Here is a 20,957-nt window from a genome sequence, read left to right as displayed (position 1 = left end):
CCACATACGCCTAACCTCAAAGCACATAATTCTACCTGACCTGTGACTGCCTCCTAACTTAGAAATTAGAACCAAAGCCAAAGATGAGACTTTAGTTAACTAACTAGATTCTAAATGAAGGTTTTTTTTTTTTTTTTTCAGAATATAACATATAATAAATATAAATGATATTATGAGGATCTTTTAAGTCAGAGTGAGATATGAGATATAGCTTCCCCTAAAATATACATTTTAATTAAACTCATATAATAATCATAAGAGATCTCATATTTAAAGGATGATACTCTAGACTAAGGAACATTAAGATTTGGAAATTTTAAAAACTGTTTTCCTCATCCTGCATCAAAAACTCAAGTATTATTCATTATATAATTAAATAGAAGACTGAACACAGTGCCACTAAATTTGTTCACTTTCCAAGTGAATACTAAATAAATGTAAAAACTGAGTTCATATCTTAGCATATGACTCCAACAGTCAGCCCACTTTTAGGTCAGTTTCCCAAAGTTCATCTGCAATTGCACTGATGAATGGAAATCAAACAGAGTATATCAGATTAAACCTGTCTGACATTACTAGTAATTGAAGAAACACAAATCAAAATAAGATGTTATTTTTCATCTGTCCATTTGTATAGAAATGCTACAATATTCAATGACAGGTTATAACGTACTTTCATATATAATTAGTGGGAATATTGACTTTTCTTCAAGCTCTTACCTCATTAATCCCTCTTTTATGAATTTATTCTAAGGAAACAGAAATGTAGTAAAAGATGTATGTGCAAGGATATTCATGTGGCATTAGAGTATGAAATTCACAAACTATTCACAGTGGTTATCTTTAGTTGATAGAACTGCAGGTGATTTTTGTATTTCTAATTTAATTATTTCTATATAGCTATATTCAAGCAATTTCTAGTCAGTGTTCTAAAATTGTGTTCTCAAATATTCTAAAAGTATAACTAGCCAGCAAAATTACTGCTGATATAATAGCAAGAGGGAAGGAAAATTTATTTCAATTTGAAAGTCTGTTTTCTAACACATCTCCAGTTGTCGATTCATCAAGAGAAGTTCTTCTCACATGAGAACTTATAGCTTGCTTATTTGATGTCTTGTTTAATTATTGGTTTTGGAATTAGCGAAGCCACCCAAATTTCCACTTACCTGGATTGGATGTGTACTGCATTGCAATCATTAGCATGGATGATGCAGAGAGATTAACATGGGCAGGAACGCCTTCTCTCCTTGAGGAACCCACTGAAACCAAAAATTTTTTGATTAGACACAGTTTATTTATTTATATACTTTAGCTGCTACTTTGCATAGAGCATAAGAGCTAAGAAAAAACTTGAAAAAAACAATCCCAACCAAACCAATGGAAGTTTTGCATAAATAAAACCGTAACATTTGTCCTAGCATACAAACGCTACAGTAGTCGTAATCAATAGCCAGCATTTAGTGAGAATCTTCAAGGAGTAGAAATAATGCCAGAATGTAATGGAATGGTTTTGTCAGAACTGCACCTAAATGTGACCTCTGTTTCCAAGCTTATTACATCTCAGGGAAAAAGAAAAAACAATCTTCCACATACCCAAATACAAAGGCATGTTGAAGTTTATCCAATAAGAAGGTTAAAAAAAAAAAAAAGGTTTTTGAACACAACTTCAATGTATTAATGTTAAGAGATGTAAATGAAATAGTCTACTGATACTGGATACCATATTCATTTAGTTACAAATACAAATTCTAAATCATGTATTATAAAAAATAGTATATTAATTTTAAATTATTTTCACCTTCCACCTATCATTAAACAATTTTACTCAAACCTTCACGTGTAACTTCATCATCAGCATCTTCATCACCATGACAACCACTTTTTTAGTTTTCCAGAGCTTTACCATCTTCATATCCATCTGAGTTGTTTGAAATAAACAACTTTTTGAATCTGTGAATAATGCTGTTGCTGGACATTTTATCCTATCCCGCAGTATTTAATCATACAGCCAGTTGGTTTCTTCCAAATTCACCTTATAGCAGCATAATCATTCTCTCCATGTGATAACAACTCACATACTGCTTTTAGGACATCTTTAAGTGGCTTGTTTACAATGACATCCAACACTGTATTAAATTTCTTTCTCTTTCTTTTTTTCACAGAGTGTTATCAGGTAACCTCTATAAGCATTCAAAACTAGCACTGAGGGAGGTCATTCGGGGTAATATGTTATCTCCAGAGTACTTTATTATTCTAAACACAGTAATTGAGAGAGGGCCCACAATAGCAGAAACTTTATAAGGACTCTGATATAAAGTGAGTTTCTTTTCTCAGGATAATTGCAGAAATAGCAGAAACCTCCCCTTATAGTTGGGCTTCTGTGGCAAATTATCAAGAAAGCATGAACAGAACAGTATACAGTGAAGAGAGCACCCTCAAAAAGTCAACTCTCAATTTCTGACATGTAATGCAGAAGACCATCAACATGGACAACAAGAAGAGAGCAGATAACCTTAAAATCTGCTTTACTTTAAAGCATTAAAGTGCAATGTATGGGAATAATATCTCACCTACAACCAAAAAGAATAAGGCAAGTCATAATAAAACATATGTATAAAAGAAGCACTGAGACACTAATAAAAGGTCTGTCATATAATAAAGTAGAGAAGACAAAGAAAATCTAACATGATTTTTTTAACATAAAAAACTCTGAGCACCACAATGGATGGTGGCCTTTACAACAGCTTTACAGAAATAAATAAAACAGATCTATAATCAAGTCCTGTTTACCTGAGTTTGCCTTTATTAAACATTTGCTGCTGGGCTGCTGCTAAAGTACCAAGCAGGTGATATTCAGGTATATTCATTAATTTGGCTATACAATATAAATAAATATTAATATTTATGTAAAGATGTGGGGGTCAGTACACTGCTCTTAGATGTTAAAGTTGATTAAACAAGGGAAAAAAATCTTTGAGGCAAATCCTAAAGAACAAGATTGAGTTGCTGTCAGACTTTAGCCAGGGAGCTTTTTCAAATTCAGCTTCTGGGGGCCTGTATCTAGAGGGTCTAACTCAGTCGGTTTGGAAGCAGTAAAGTCACACGTTTAATAAGGACATCAATTGATTCTGATGCAAGCAGGCCTTGGAGCTGTATTTACGTACTATTAGAGGGATGAGAACAAGAAAGAAAATACTCAGTAAAGGGTCCAGGTGTGGGAGGAACAATTGGATGCCCCTGTGTCCTTTGTATAAGGGTGAAAAAAAAAAGAAAGTGTAATCTTCAATATAATCAATATACTCTATCCTTTCTTTTTTGGGACAAATGTTTTCACCTTTGTTTAAATTCATTTCAAACTTTTAAATTATAATTGCTTTTTAAAAAAATGAAAACTGCTATTAAGGGAGGCTGAGAATCACTGTGCCTGGAGGCCTTTAAAAATGGGAGAGATGCCCAAATGTCTAGGACGATTTAGATGAAGTTTATTTGGAGAACAGCCCAAATAGCTCAGTGACCTTTGAGCGTCCTCTCTACCCCTACAAATCTATGCTTTCCCCCAAGAATAGTCCACCGCAAAGCCAAGAGTGCTCCCCTGGCTCAAGTCCTCAGAAATTGGCTCCAGTACAGTAAACAGACGGTGCCTTGCAATTTCTTAGCCATCTAACAGACTGCACGAAATCACCACAATTCTAATTTAATAAACATGCAGAGGTACACATCATTTATTGAATCTTGTTAAAAAGGCATGATGTAAACAGATGTGCAGCTTGTCCCCATGAGGGCGTATAAAGCCAAAGCTACATACGATGAAAGAAAGCAGAGAATTAATCAAAATAAGAAAATTTTACATTTAATATTGTGCTCAGGAAATACAATTAAGCTTTAAGACCTATTCCCTGATCCTCCTAGCACCACCAAAACAGCTATGACCACCATCCCCTCCCTCTATAAACAATAACAATTCCTGCATCTGTTCCTGCACCTTATAGTTCTTAATATGCTATCATATACAGCTTTTATATGATTCTCATCCCAAAAAAAGTATACAGGAAAAGCCATTTTTATAAAAGAGAAATCATATTTTGCATGAGAACACCAGCTTAATTATTAGGACTACAGCCTAAGTCACTTGACTTCATAGCTAATGCTCTAGTCACTTACTCATTCACAGAGTATTTTTTCAGTATCTCCTATGTATCAGGCATTGTTCTAGGCCCTGGAGACAGAGTCATAAGCAAGATAGACAGTCTTTGTCCTTACGGAGCTTAAATGCTAGAGCTGTGCTGTCCAATATGGTAGCCACATGTGGCTATTTAAATTTAAATTAATTAAAAGTAAACTAAATTAAAAATTCAGTTCCTCTTTCTCACTAGATATACTTCAAGTGCTTAGTTGCCACATGTGGCTACTGGACAGCACAGAATTTTATATAACATTTCCATCATTGCAGAAAGTTCTATGGACAGCACTATTCTAGAGGAACAGGCAGATACCTGTGAAGAAATACAAAGCAGGTCAAGGGAATAGGTAGAAAGTGATGGAAGGTCTTATTTTATCTTGAGGTTAAGGAAGAGGCTCTGGGAAGATGTGATAATTGAGCTGAGACCTAAAGAGAATGAGAAAGCAAATGACGTGACCATTTGCAAGAAAAGCTTTTGGGACAGAGGAAAAAGCCTGGAGCAAAAGCAAAAGTTTGGTGCCTTTATGAAACTGTAGAAAGGCCAACGTGGACATAGCAGAGGCAGTGATGAAGTAGCAAGAGAGGCAGGGGCCAGATCACACAGCAGAAGGCCCTGTGGGCCACAGAAGGATGCCGAATTTGATCTGTAGGAGTGACTGGAAGCTACTGGATGGTTCTGAGGAGACGTGATCTGATTCACGTTTGGAGGATAGCTCTGGCTTTTTGGTGGAGAGCAGGCTGTCGGAAGGCTAAGCGTAGAAGCACACAGACCAGCTCAGAAGCTACTGAACTGGTCCAGATGAGAAACAGTGGTAAGAAGTGGTCTGAATTGAAATATATTTAAATAAACCCCTCTAGCCTTATACTTGTTTAAGGGGTAAAGGTAAGGGAATCATCTGGGGAGAAGAAAAACCAGTTCTGCCATATGACAGAACCATTTCCTGTGCTTTGCCAAATTGTACTGCCTGGATTAAGACCTCTGTTTGTGGAGGCAGAGGTAACTGTGTTCCATGAGATAGGGTTTACGTATAAGACATCTGTGCTGTCAGAAGGTCATATCAGTTCAACATAAAGGGAGGACTAAGACACCATGGCTCTGAAGTCTATGCAGCATTAAAATATGTACAGATTGGTAGATGAATAAAAAGTCATAGAGACAGAATTGCCCATCACTACTGCAGGAGTGTTCTGTCAGGTTCTATGAGATCAAAACCTGTTGTAACAATTACTGTTACTATACAACCTACCTAACGGAAAAAAATCCCAAGCCCCAGCATATGGCCCCTTATTTCAAGCAATATTTAAGATGACAAAATTTCAGGACAACATGTGATTTTGAGCGGAATATTCGAATTAGTTGCAGTAGTTGGGATTTGACACGTCTGTCACTTGACTGTGTGTTGGGTCTGCTATCCACTGATACAACAACAGACAATATTCAAAGCTCATTCTCATGTGTTGTCCCATGGTCTTCACAACAACGTGGGATAAAGACATGGGAGGTTGTGATTATTCAGAAATTTACAGCTAAAGGAAGTAAAGCTTGATAAGATTAAGAGATTTGCCAGCAGTCAAAGATTACAATCTAGCCCTCTGGAGTCCTATTCTAAAACATTTCCCACAATTCAACAATAAGGCTCTTAAAGTACAGTAAGATCTACTTTACCAAAACAATTGTTAGCTGGTGGTGGGAGGATATAGCTCACTGGTAGAGTGTACACCTAGCATGCATGAGGTCCTGGGTTCAATCCCCTGTACCGCCATCAAATAAATAAATAAATAAACCTAATTACCTCTCCTCCTCCAAAAAAAAACCAATTGTTAGCTAATAAAATAGACATTACATATAAAATATTATTTAAATATCATCAACATTGTACTGTCTTTTTTCTATTATATTTATTTATTAGCTTTTGAAAGATCATAGAACATTACACACATCCTCTATAGTAGCAGTAGAACAAAAAGTATACAGGGCCAACAGTTTGGAAGTAGATATTCAATTAAATTATATAATTGCTTTTAATTCAATGCAAAGATCTAAATGAACCTTTTTTTTTCCTGAGGATAAGTGACTTTTGAGGAAATTGAAGTCAGAAAAGAAACTAGGTGAGACTGCAGAGTTCAGGATACCAAGATACCACTAGAAGGGTCTTTCATTGATATAATTGTTCAGCTTTATTATTATCTTTAAAATAATGTAGCCTACATCAATTAATGTTCATTTGGAACTTGCTTTTTCTCTTCTCTGCCAAAGTATCATATTCTCAATATGCGTATTTCAATTTGGTCCACACATCATAGAACCTTTGTGGGGAAAACAAGAGGTTTCCATGGTGAAATTCAAATGACCCTTTCAATTCTCAGTAATTCCTTTAAATATATATATACATATATAAACAAAGCCTATTGCACACATTTGGAATAAAAACAAATGTGTCTATATATGGAAGGAGTTAAGAAGAAAAGGTTATGTCAAAGGAAACTTTTATAATAAATAGCAGTTTGCTCTGTAGCACCTCAAAGGAGTTTTTAAAATAAGAGCACAGTACTTGGTTTATTGACAAAAATGACATAAAGGACAAAACTGATATATATGCAGGGCTCTTAAAGTGAAGGAGCTGCAATATCTCTTTAGGTCCACTTGAGAGCTCAGAACTTCATCTTCTAGATCCTTAATAATATAATCATTTAACACTTGAAAAACTATTCATGTTTTACATTTGACCTTGTGAACACCATACCAAAGAGAAAAAAGCCTTTTGGTCTTAAAGCTTTTATCAAATACTCAGAAAATGCAACATCCTTATTTCAGGCCTGAAATAAAGATACTGTAGAAGAAGTTAAATGCTCCCCTCTTATTTTGGTCAGAATTTCTAGACACTGAAACAACTTCCAAAAATAAAACCAATGTGCATGCAAGCAACAGACACATTCTCACGTCAACTCAGTTTGATGTGATTAATCTGGAACCCAATTCCCACCATCTTTGGATCTGTGTCTATCTATTTTATGAAGGAATAAGTACAAAAGAAACACTTGGATTGCTTAGAATTTGGCTTTAAGGGTTAGTACCACAATTTATTTTCAAAGATTCAAAGATGACAGATTGGCTACTACTGAAGCACAGGAATGGTGATGGGAGACGAAAGTCAGAACCAAGAGACTAAAACCAGAGCAACAAAATAAATGAACCAGATCAACAATGGAGGAAGATATGTGCCTCTTACATAAAATATGATTGATGTTCTTTAACCTAGAATTATTAAGAGAGAAATAATCTGAGAGATGGACTTTTTTCCCAAACCCCTCCTTTACAGTAAAAAAAAAAAAAAAAAAAAGGGAGTCTTGGGACTTATAAGAGACTTGCCCATACTTTTAAACAAACACCAAGTTACTCTACTAATAAGCACTAAAATTCATACAAATTTTGTAAACTCAACTATTTTTTTCTCCTCAGTTCCCAAAATTCATACATTTAAATAAGCAAAGATTCCAATGTGACTACAAGGCATGTTTTGAGGTCTGTTTCTAATTAAGTAGAAATTAATAATCAAGGGTGAAGAGACAAATTGCCAGCTGTCACATGCTTGTTTGATTTTAAGTATAATTTAAAAGGCCTGATACATGCACTACCTTCTCCAAAATTATTGACTTACTTCTAAGAAAGGATATGGTGAATTAAACTCATTATTTAAAAGATGCAGCCTCACCTGCTATTCTTGAAAAATTTTTCTATGCCTAAGTTTAACAGTTAACATACTTATAAAAAAAATACAACTATATAGTTCTAAGGCTGTATCCATAAACAAGCACTAGTCAGTAAGATTACACAGAACCAAGAAAGAAAATGATCAAATATTCTATTACTTGAACAATATAATCAGTGTGCTAATTTTTTTAATCATTACACAATTTAGGTAGAAGTCAGACTCTTTGGTTAAAAGACATGAAAATTATAATTCCATAGCTAAAATTAAACTCAATTGTAAAATAAGTAAATGTGGCTCACATGTAAATCAGTGAAGTTAGAACACACCCTCACACCATACACAAAAATAAACTCAGAATGGCTTAAAGACATAAACATAAGACAAGACACTATACAAGACACTATAAACTTCTTAGAAGAAAACATAGGCAAAACATACTCTGGCATAAATTGTAGCAATGTTTTCTTAGGCCAATCTCTGAAAGCAAAAGAAATAAAAGCAAAAATAAATAAATGGGACCTAATCAAACTTATAAGCTTTTGCACAGCAAAGGAAACCATAAACAAAATGAAAAGACAACCTATAGAATGGGAGAAAATACCTGCAAATGATGTGACTGACAAGGGCCTAATTTCCAAAATATACAGACAGTTTATACAACTCAATAACAAAAAAAAACCCAAACAACCTAATCAAAAAACAGCCAGAAGACCTCAATAGACATTTCTCTAAAGAAGACATACATATGGCCAATAGGCACATGAAAAGATACTCAACTTTGCTAATTATCAGAGAAATGCAAATGTAAACTACAGTGAGGTGTCACCTCACACAGGTCAGAATGGCCATCATTAAAAAGTCCACAAACAATAAATGTTGGTAAGGGTGTGGAGAAAGGGGAACCCTCCTACACTGCTGGTGGGAATGTAAACTGGTGCAGATTCTATGGAAAACAGCATGGAAAGTCTTGGAAAGTCCTCAAAAAACTAAAAATACACTTACCATATGATCCAGCAATCCCACTCCTGAGCATATATCCAGAAAAAAACTCTTAATTCCAAAAGATACATGCACCCAATGTTCACAGCAGCACTATTTACAATAGCCAAGACATGGAAGCAACCTAAATGTTCATCAACAGACAACTGTATAAAGAAGATGTGGCATATATATATGCAATGGAATACTACTCAGCCATAAAAAGAGAATGAAATAATGCCATTTGCAGCAACATGGATGGACCTAGAGATTATCATACTAAATGAAGTAAATCAGACAGAGAAAGTAAGTTAGAGCAAGGCAAATATCATTTGATATCACTTATATGTGGAATCTAAAATATGATACAAATTAACTTATTTACAAAACAGAAACACTCACATAGAAAACAAACTGATGGTTGCCAAAGGGAGGGATAAATTAGGAGTTTGGGATCAGCAGATACAAACTACTACGTATAAGATAGATAAGCCACAAGGTGCTACTGTATAGCACAGGGAACTATATTCAGTATCTTGTAATAACCTACAATGAAAAGGAATACGAGAAAGAATATATATATATATAACTATATATATATATAACTGACTTACTTTGCTGTACACCAAAAACTAACACAACATTGTAAATTAACTGTAGTTCAATGAAAAAAGAAAACTAATACAATAAAAAAATTAATGTGGCTCAAAAATATGTATGTTTACCAATTGTTATTACAGAGCAACAACTTTAATAAGATCATTAGTACATACCATTAAAATGGTGAAAAATGATTTCTACGAGTTGAATACAGGTGTTATAAAATGGGAGTTGAGGGAAGGAGAGAAGTAAACTAACACTTATTGAACACTAGGCATTGTGCTGGCACCCTACCAATGTTCCAGTTAATCTTCTCAATTATAACAACTTTATGAGGCAGCTATTATCATTCTTCTCATTTTACAAGTAAGAAACAGAAAGGTTAGGTAACTTGCCTAAGGTCCCACAGTTAGTTGGTAGCAGAGCTATGATTTGAATCTAGATCTGATTGACTCCTAAACCCATAATCTTTTCAGATTATCCACTGAAATATAGATGAATTAATAATCTGTATCTTTAAAAATACTTTAGAGGGATTTTGATCATAAAAAAACACAATCCAACATTTTCCTCTCTGTTATCATGTCTGGAAAGCCTGCAGTAGTAAGTTCATAAAAGTGACATAGAATTCAAATCAGCTCCATGTTTATAACAGTTCCTTGCACGTGAGTCGCAAGTTTTAACTTTTTTCAAAGTGTTGTCATAAATTTTGACTCACTCTATCATCCTAACACCCCTGTGCGGGAAAGCTGATACTATCATCACTCTGGAGATGAGGTTTCAGCTGTGTGAGCTGCCCAACATCACACAGCAGATGACAGACAGAACTGAGACCAAGGACAGCTGCATATCCTGACTCCAGCCATTGGTTCTCTCGTCACACCCTACTGCCTTCACATGCAGAATGTAAGAATTTATACGTCTGAAGCAACACTTCTCTCCACCTTTTTTTCTAAAGTGGCAAAAAAAAAAACCCATAATTTATATGTAGGAAATATAAACATATATTTTTGGCCTTGACATGTTCTTTCTTTCTATCCTATAAGATCAAGCTATGTGAATAAAACAATTCTAAGGTGTAACTGTCTTTCATTTCCTTTATTTTCACCATAATATTCATGCAGAAATGACTGAATTTAAATCAAAGCATATGTATATAGCAAATGATTCCATTATAATCTTGAAAATCTACAGCAGAAAACAGCAAAAGCAATTGCCATTCATACAACACATAAAAATAATCCAGTGTTAGGTAAGACTGAACTTACGTATAGCCATTGGTAGAAAAGATGTGCTAAGATATTCAATAATATCCTTGTGCAGAAACGGAGGAAAGGTAGCTAAGGTTGATATCATCGTGTAGGGCAAAGTACTCAGAATATCATCGTTGAGAAAAGGGAGCAAACACGTGGTTGTATAAAATATTGACTGTCCAAGATCTGCAAAACAAAATCAAGCAATTAGTCACTGAATATTTTGCCATTTAACAAAAAAATGCTAATTTTACATTTTAAGTTTTTATGAACTGGTTTAAATTGTAAGTGACCACTACACCCTTCCTATTAAGAGTCCTGAAACATACTGCTCAGTATAGTGCGGACACAGTATTTGATGACTGCATTAAGAAATGTAAATACAGTTGACTCTTGAACAACACAGGTTTGAACCGCATGGGTCCACTCATCTATGAGATTTTTTCAATAAATATAATCCCTGTATCTTCATTTTACTCATTTTATTCATCTAATTCTTTGAATTAACTAAGTGTGAGGAAAAATTTGTGTCTGGTTGGAGATCACAGTATATAGAATTAAAAGAATGAGGGTTTGAATCCTGATTTTGTCCAAACTGTTTCAGCTCTCTGCCCCTGGGTAAGTCATCTATCAATCCTTTGTTTTTGAGGCAGAGACATAAGAAGAGACTGCAGATTTTCAACTGTATGGCGGAGGGGGTCGGAGACCCACTGAGTTGTTCAAGGGTCAAATGTATCTATTATGTGAGCTTTTCCTCAACACTTTATTCATCTTCAGTAATAGTTGTTATTTACATTCGTCCTTGATTTCATAAATTAAAAGCACTTTCCGTGTAATAATAAATCCTGAAATCCCTCCAGCATTCTTACCTCCATGACATTTTACACAAATGTGGCACAAAGATGTGAAATTATTTTCCCATGGGAAGTTTTTGAAAATTCAAGGGCAGGACTGAAAATAAAACCAGGTTATTTCTGCTCCCCCAACCAAACCACAGTCTTCCTACATCTGGAGTCTTGGGCAAAGAGGTAATTTGCACCTTCCAACACAGAAGCAGATTCGGCATGAACCAAAGAAAGGAAGCCATAAACTGATACCGTATGACCCTGTGAGTTTAGTTATCAGTTATCATGGAAGGAAGGGCTACCTAGTAATAATCTTTCTATCAAGATCTTTTAAATGGTGACAGGAACAGTACCTACCTGACTTCATTAGGTACCATTGTTAGGAGGTTTAAATGAGGAAAAAGTAAAGTGCTTAACATAGCGCATAATGTGTGCTCCACAAATATTAGCCATTATGATGAATGTTAATATTGTTACTATTATTATTACCTGCACAAGGAGTAAAAGTAGAGGACATTCAAAAAACTATAACTATGCACGGAAGCCAAATCCCATCACACTGCATGCATATTTTGATATTTCTGAACCTCCCAAAATACAGGTCATCAGCCAAGACTTGACAATGAAGACTTTAATCATTCTCATATTCATCATAAAAGAAAATTATTAGACTTGTTTGTTTTGTAGCAGATTTACCTCAGTGCCATTTGTATGCCTAATGTTATTTCTGATTATCATTAGAATTATGCCAATTCAACAAGCATATCAACTGACAGCAGAGAGGACGTAACCACATTGCACACTGGGGAGTGAAGGTCAAAATGATGGAGCAGAAAATTCACAGGTGTTTTACTAAGAACCAAGAACTGGCTGAACATGAAAGACACCTCAGCTGCATTTTAGCCTGGTTACAAAATATTAGCACTGAAAGGAGCCTGAAGCCCATCTGGAATACACTTCACATGAGGAAACTGAGGCCTGGAGAAGGAAAGTGACTGCCCAAGATCACCTGAGAGTTAGTAGCTGAACTACCACAAGAATGCTGCTCTCCTGGGTGCACCACACTGCCCCACATGAAGACACAGATCTAGCCCTAGTGCAGTAATTCTCAAACTCTGTATACTGAAGAATCACCCAGAGAGTTGGTTAAAAATTCAGATTCTCAGGACCTACACCTCAGTCTTTCTTATTCAGAAGTTCTGGCTTGGGAGGCAGAATTCCATGTTCCAAGCTCCCTCAGAAATTCTGATGTTGTCCAGATCACACTTAGAGAAGCAGTGTTGGATTGTTTTTTAACCTCTAAGGGATGGTCTGGTGAGGTTTTTTTCCTATCTTCTAAGCTCTGTTATGCAGAACAAGAACACAGGATAGATAATAGCAAAAAAAGAAAGCCACAAAATAGCTTTGGCTATAAAAGTAAAAATACAAATCATCCCCCCCACCAAATTGTCACAATTTACACATTAATTGCAGTTACGTGGGTCGTGAGTTACCAAACTGAATGTTTTTTATCTTAATCAAAGGCTGTTACACAGTGACCCATCCCAGGACCAGGAAAGCAGTCACAAAGTAGTCACAGTGCACTAAGAAGTTCACCACCATGGTAAGTAAGCTCCAGCAATCTTATATTCAGAGTCATCTTCTTTAAGTTCTGAGCTAGGATAGGATGACAATGAAAGTAACTAGGCTACAAAACTATACAATAAGCAAACTCACAAATTCCCACATTTTTTATATTCACTGTAATACAGAATTGTAAATATAAGAAAAAACAAAATAATCATCATTATTTCATCATCTCTATGAAAGTAGGTTTTTTAAGTTAGGAACACATCTTACTAAATAAACCATTAAGCATTCTCTTAGGAGAGTTAGCCATAACAAAAAAGCAAAATAACCCCCACTACCCACCCATGTCTCAAATTCCAATTTTTCTGTACAGTGAAACTTTGGTTATCATATCTCCATGAACCAAATTATCAGTGCTTTAAAGTTAAGACAACTGATGCATTAAAAGCTCATTTTCTGCAAAAATCCCTTTTCTTACTGTATGGTTTTTCATTTGATTTTCCCAAATATAATACTGAATACTTAAGCAATAGACATTATCATTCTCCCTTTTATAGGTTAGAACAGTGCTGGATTGTTTTTTAACCTCTAAGGTTATTTGGTAAGGAAGCAAGATAATGAATTCGACTAAAGACATAGTAGAAAAAGGAAGAGTTAAAAAAAAGAAGCATGCCTTTAGGCTTCTGTCCTAAAGCACCACTAACATTGTCTAGTATACACCATACACAGCATACATATACTACACACAGCATATAGCTCCCCCATACACTATTCCACTTGGCCAACATTTTAATTGTTAGTTAAATTTGGAAGAGTTCTTAGAGATTTCTTCTTGTCTAACCTCCTGGGTTTAAAGACAGATAAAAATGAGTCCCAGAGAAATTCTGTGATATGCTCCCCAAAAAAGTCAGTAGATTCAACCTGCCCTCCAAGCTCCACCTCCTACAGTTTCTTGGAGGCGGGGAGAGTTCTTAAAATTTAGCCCCCAAATCATAATTTCAACCAGAGTCTCCATGATAAGCAGATCAGAGGAGAATAGGTGAGTTCCTTTTATAGTCTTCCTCCTCTCTCAAGCTCATTCTTCCCAATGCAGGCTTGGATAACACCCCTCTGGCCATAAAACAGCAAAAAATGATAGGAAGGGAAACACCATAATTAAGTTTCAGTGTAAGAAAGGCAATGGCCACACAAAGACCTTTCAAGCAATTTATTACAATAACAATAACAGTTTCTAGCATCCATAAACATACATATACATTTTCAAAGGTTTCAATTAAATGCTCACCGTGTTGGCCATGCTGTAGTAAAGGAACTAGATCCAGGAGAGTCACCAAAGTCACGTAGAGGCCTTGATAGTCCAAAGAAGGGTAGTCTGACAAGTGAGCATCACGACTTTGCAGGCCACGTTCAGAGGGAGCATCTCGCAGGACGCTGTAAAGGAGGGAGCGAGTAACAGTAGGGTTGATGGAACTGACCTGCGGTCTTAGAGATGGGGTGAGTGGGAATGGCACAGGAAAAAGACACATGGTCATGGGCACTGTCAAATTGGAGGCATCTTGGTTTTCCTTCTTCCCTGTGCGGGACAAAATGCTGTTGGGGGGACAAAGAAAAAAAAGAGACAACAAAGACACAAAGAACAGCACATTACATTGAAATGACACTCTAAAACAAATAATAAAACACCAGATACATCCCACATAAGATGCAATTGCCACACCAGCAACATCTACAAATCTACTATGGATCGCATGGCTTCATGCTCAGAGCTACCAATAACATAAGGTTTATTTTGTGGAAGTTGCATTGCATCTCATGTGTTATCTGGTTAGTAAGGAGCAAAAATATAAAAATGCATGTTTCAGTGCCAAACCCATGTTTTACAGTTTATCAACTTGGTGAAGGAAAGGTTTCCTGGAAGGAAAAATGTTGACTTTTCTAATGAGTTGGGGCTTTTATTCCTAATTAAAATGAACTTTCAAAGCAAAGGAATTTTGCAGCAAGACTGTCTTAATCAGGTAAATAAAAACTTGCAAAATATAGGTATGGCACTTGCAGAAACATGTTTTAGCAAAGAATAAACATGTGTGTTTATTAAGAAAGTCTTAAAAATCACATGTTTATTGCATCAAAATAATGTCTATATGTATATTATGATACTGTTTCATGACATTCTGTCAGTATCATTTGAGATAATGAAGTTTAAACAGGCATATGAATTTAGAAATAATACATATTTCTAAAATGTTAGCTAAACTACATTGGAAAAGCTATAAAATAATATAGAGTAGATGGTCCGTAGCATATGTTTGTGAACTAATGATAATGGTTATTTATGTGTGTTTTTAAAATTTTGCATGTTGGGGAGGAGACATTTTATTTTATGAATACAAACAGTGGTTTATTAAATAGTCATCTTCAAAATTCTAAAGACTAAGCAAGCAGTATCTGTCATATAGCTGCACGTCATACAATAAGATCTCATATATTACTGCTGCTACTTACGTTATTATTCAACAAAACTCACTAAAGGAAAGATAATTTACAAAGTTAAAAGAAGTTTAATGGGAATAAAAATAAATTCTTAAAAATAAATTGGCTTTCTTTTAGCATTAATTTTTAAATAAAAACCTTTTAGTAAAAGCGATAAAGCAGAAAAGTTGTTAATTTAAAAACAGAAGAAATGACTGCTTAGCCAAATGTTTAGGTTTTTAAAAATTAGGTTATACTATTTAATCATCAAAGACAATAGCTCTACATTATAATAATATCCGCTGCACTTACAAAGTGCTTTTATATAGTACACTTCTGTGTTAAGTAAAATAGATAACAATTTATAAATGTTTCATTACATAAAAATAATCTTATTTTACACTTATTCTATGTGCATCAAACATTACAAAGTTCTTAGTTAATGATATTACATTTACAATTTTACAGTGGTGTGAAGAATCGGTTAGTGTCAAGCATGCTCGCTATTTCAAATTTACATTTATTTTTATTTACTCTTAGTGCAAAATATGTTACAATGTAAGAAAAATAACTACATGCTTTTTATTTTCCATGTGCCTAATTTACCTCGATTTCCTTTGTCTTCTGTTACCCAATGTCCAGGGAAAAACAATTAATAATAATAAAAATAATTTCAGAATAGTTATGTAATACTTCTTAGCAATAAATAACTTAAGATTTAGTGTAATTTTTTTTTACTTTTAAAGGGATTTAATTTACTTTTTTGTGTGTAATGTATTTAACTTTGTAAGTTTATACTTTACCATGGGATAATATCAACATTTCAGTTACCCCTGCCTGCCTACATCTATTAAAAATACCATCAGATTTTCCATCAGACTTTATACTTTCCTCATATAACTCAATTACTCCTAAAAGTACCACCTTTAAATGTTATATTCTTGATATGCCCACTCACCAAAAATCTGTTTTAATCCTGTAGGATTTTATCCCACTGAAAATTCCTTTAGAATCACAATGGATATAAGTCAGAAATATTACTTCCCAAACTTCAGCCCTAAATTAGCCTACAACCAGCATCCTTCCAAAATTACAAGATGTGGCTCTTATACAAGTGGCACAGAAAGATAACAGTTTGCCTTAGAGAATAAAATTGGTTGTACAGCACACATTTCTCTTTTCCTTTAGATTAAGTACATTGTTCTCATCGAACCTTTCCTTGGTGGGGGAAATAGAGCACATTATTTTTTTCAAATATACATTAGTATTTTTCCAAAGTTTGACAGAATTTAGCAAATACTAGTCAGATCATCTTTGGAGGCTCTACATTGATATTTTTCCCTTCCTGCATATGCATGGTTCCCAAACGAAAGCAACCACAACTCCAAATACGCAGGGAGGGAAGAATGTCCTCATTGAAACAGTAAACTTCTCTCTCACTGCCTTTAGGTTTAGTAAGTAGGTGAAGTTGAGAAAAAATGGCTGAAGATGAGTTATCCATGATACCAGTTTTAAATTACCATTCATGTTTCAATGTAAGGAAATGTTTTCATTTGTGGAAAAACTTAAGAAGGGCTCATGAATAAATGTACAATGCATTGTGATTTCATGATGTTTTGTGAAGTTTATTCAGAAAAAAAAAACTTATTTCCCCAACCAAACTGTCTAACTTGGGCATGATAAAAACATCTTCCCCATCTGAGATTCTTTCCCAGAGGTCTGTACACCCAACCAAAAAGAATATTAAGAATGCCCTGCTCAGAAGAGTTTGACCCAGCAGACAACTTTTCACCTTTCCTCTTCACTCCTGAGATCCTCTTTATCAAGCATTTACTTCCAATATCAAGAAAAACCAAGAGAAGAACTCTGTGGGTGTAGGGAAAGATGAGAAGTTGCCCTGAGGTATTTATAGCACAGAAAATTAATATGTCAAGTAAACTTTCCATAAGATTATGAATTTTGACATTTGAATAGGATCTATCCACTACACAAAATTCACCTGCTCTGAAGCTACTCTGTGGGCTACAAATCAATCATTTGAAGGTCTGTATGTTCTTTGTAAGCAATTAGAAATTACGATTCAGTTAGGATTATTGAACTGAGACTAGAATCCCTTTTAAAAACATATTAAACATTTTCTAAAGAGTTAACAGCAAGGAGCTTCCCCCAAACTTGATGATTTTTAAAAAGATTGTACGTGCTAGAGTTTGAATGGCACCAGAAGAGTGATCTGGGGGAAGGAATTCCAAAAGAATGTTTGAAGTAGGAAGACTAGAAGGAAGCCTTTAAAAATGTTCTGCCAGGTAAAAGGCAAGATCCCTAAAGAAGACCTTAGATGTTTGAAATACGGTCCCAGAATGCTTTTAATACAAAATGGACAGATTCCTCTGTAGCCATGAGGCAGGGTTAAATTAGATGGTCTTCATAGTCGCTTCTAATGCTAAAAGCAAACAAAAAACTAAACTCTGAAGTTGTGTATAAACTCTGTGTGCATTGCCACACTTAGATCCCTACTAAGTTACAGCTAAGCACTCAAACAAAAATTCTGCTGAGGACCCCAGGTCACTGCTAGATTAAGTAAACGTTCTAGAAGAGTTCCTGTGATAGATGAAATTTGGACTGAAGTCAATTCGATTTAACAAATACTTATTGATCCCTTTCTAAGGATTAAATATTGCTCTAAACTCAAGGGCTAGCAAGCTGAGTAACACAGAAGACTTGCTTTTTACTAACCTGGTGTATGGGGAACCTCTATGAACCCCAGTGTGAGTCCAATTAGTCATGAAGTAAATAGACCTATGTGGGCTATTCAACTGCTGATATAGACAATTATGGTCTCTACATTTCTCTGCACATCATCTCTCCTCTCCTATGGATTAAATTAATTGAAGTTGAATGCCTCGCCTAATCTCTGCCTTTGAAAATATGTACAAAAGTCAAATCAGTGAGAGTTGTGTGTATGCATGAGTACCAACAGACTATCACTCTAAAACTGCAATTCTGGCTTAAATGATGTTGCTAGAACGTCAAGTTGCACATTTTAACCAAAATAATAATTTTAACTTCATTGAGAATACCAAAAAGGAAAGACAGAGGGTTACTCTGTGAGTATTCATCTTAAATGCTTTCTTCTCATTTCTCTCCAAGAACTTGAATTCTGAAAGCAAGAAGTGCTTCTGAATATATGTAATAAATGATATGAAATGCAAAGGAAACCATCTTATTTGTAAGTAGAAAACATTACTGTCAATAATATTGGACACCAACTACTTAGACCATCTTATTTGTCTTGAACTTCCTAATAGCATAAATAAAATGAAGGCTTATAAATATGATTATTATGGATGAATAAAACCAACACTGAAAATGATCATAACTTGGTCTAATACATAGGAAAATAGTTGTTAGTTCTGTATCACTGGAATTATTGGAAAGTAAACAAAAGAAGTGAAAAAAGTGTTTAATTGAGGTAGGCAAAGAGAAGAAAGAAAACGCAGTGGGTTCAGCCCAAGAGTTGAACCTGTAAGTATTAATGCCCAACCAGTGGTATGTTACATTATTCAGTGTCTTCTTTCTTCCTCCCATTTAATGTGTGTCTTATAGGCTGTCAACTCTGCTCTAGCCTACAAGCCTCGATTATTTGCTGAGTGGGAGACAGAGCGAAGACAGTAAGGAGAAGCAGCATAGTCTAATTGCTCAGAGCATGTACTGTGGATTAGGACTGCCAGAGTCAAATCCTGGTTCTAACACTTACCAGATATGTAACTTTGAGCAATTTATTTAACCACTCTGTGCTTTAATTTCATTATATGTAAAATGAGTATAATAGTATACTTACTTCATAGAATTATTATGAGGGATTACATGAGATGACACATGTAAAGTGCTTAGAACAGTGCTTGACATATAATTACTATTATGCATTATAATAATATTACTATGATAATGACAGCTTTGTTAGTATTACCATTAGTAGTAGCTGTTGATGTTGTCTCCCTTTGAAAATGGACTCAACTCAATTGCATCGAATCTTTTCCAACAGCCACCATTAAAATGCTATCACCCATGATCATATTCTAATGATCCACTGCTCAAGAAAATAGAATCTTCATGTCTTGCAAGCATGACTTCAGTACCCTAAATTTCTTAACTTTCTGGCACCATCTCTAAGACATAAGCAGCAAGCTTCCAAGTGCCAACTAGGATGTAACAGCTTCCTTGCAAATGGAATTCTGAATTTGCTTCCTGCTGAAAAGTGTCTCTCACTTAGAGAGCATTCGGAATTTGTGATAAAGGAAAGTGTCTCCTGTTGAGAACCCTGATCTCAAAGACAAAAGGAGCATTGAAGAGGACAGATTTAGATGTCTTGGTGTGTAACCTTATCTGATTATTACTGTGAAAACTGAGCTAATTACTCTCCTGACATTGGAAAAGAAGAGAAATGTCCTATGACAAGGTCCTAAACTTACTATGCAAGTATGAAATCCATGAAGCTGAAAAACAGAATCCCTTTAACATAGAACAGGGCCACTAAGGGTTCTAAAGAAAAGATATTCCAAAGAATAAGAACATAGAGGCAAAAGGACTAAAGACTAGTAGCTGACTTGACCTGGTGAAGAGGCTTGTTTCTACAAAGCATTCAGTCTGCTCAGGGCAAAGCCTTAGACCGCTGGGAACTCCAGTGCCACTGCTGTTATTCTGAGCTGATGTTCTTTCCCTAATGCCTATCTCGCAAAACATTTGTTGTTATAGAGGCAAAAGAAACAGGTTTCTAAACTCAGACTTGAAGCAAGAAGATCATGATAACGGAAGAGAACAAGCCTTAAAATTTAATGGAAAGTGAAGTGTACTCTCATTTCTTCGATGTTATTTCCCCAACAGTTGAGTCTCTACCTGAAAGGCTCACCTCTGTCTGCCTATTTTTCCTAATGAAAACTGTGAGGCAGAGAGGTCCCTCTTGTCTGCACCTTATCATGAAAGTAGACAGCGTAAAAAGTGCTGCCATGTTTTTGTCCATTGTCCTCCATAGAATTTCCTTATCAACTATAAAGTATATTGAACACTTCAAGCTCAAGATTAAAAATAATTATTATCATAAATTATACTTTGAGAAATAGGAAACACTACCGATGAACCTAAAATGCTGCATAATTCTGATTTTCTTTAAGACCATAAATGTTTCCTGTTCTTAATTTTAAGCAATGTAGGTTCTCGTTTTAATTTCGCTCTACGTGAGTGTCAAACATAAAACTTTTATCACTACATAAATCTCTTGAAAACACATTCAACTGAGGAAAGCAGGCAGTAGCCACACAAAATTTTTATCAGTTAGGCCTCTGACCTCATCTGC

At 35.1% G+C, this 20,957-nt stretch overlaps 1 protein-coding gene across 4 annotated transcripts in view; it reads right to left on the bottom strand.

Moving 5' to 3' along the window:
* UNC79 (unc-79 homolog, NALCN channel complex subunit) overlaps nt 1–20,957 on the bottom strand; it is a 219,849-nt gene that overhangs the window by 160,507 nt on the left and 38,385 nt on the right. For 3 of the 4 annotated variants that reach the window (XM_064486217.1, XM_064486216.1, XM_064486218.1), the window contains exons 3-5: nt 14,424–14,728; nt 10,740–10,910; nt 1,167–1,259 (exon numbers count right to left, since the gene is read on the bottom strand). In XM_064486217.1, coding sequence (XP_064342287.1) covers nt 1,167–1,259; nt 10,740–10,910; nt 14,424–14,728 — 569 coding nt within the window. The remainder of the gene's footprint in view (nt 1–1,166; nt 1,260–10,739; nt 10,911–14,423; nt 14,729–20,957) is intronic. The other variant, XM_064486219.1, reaches the window with a different exon arrangement.

The sequence above is a fragment of the Camelus dromedarius genome, chromosome 5 (assembly GCF_036321535.1).
Source record: "Camelus dromedarius isolate mCamDro1 chromosome 5, mCamDro1.pat, whole genome shotgun sequence".
Lineage (NCBI taxonomy): Eukaryota > Metazoa > Chordata > Mammalia > Artiodactyla > Camelidae > Camelus > Camelus dromedarius.
Note: the sequence above shows the minus strand (reverse complement) of the source record. Positions and strands in the feature narration are given on the sequence as shown.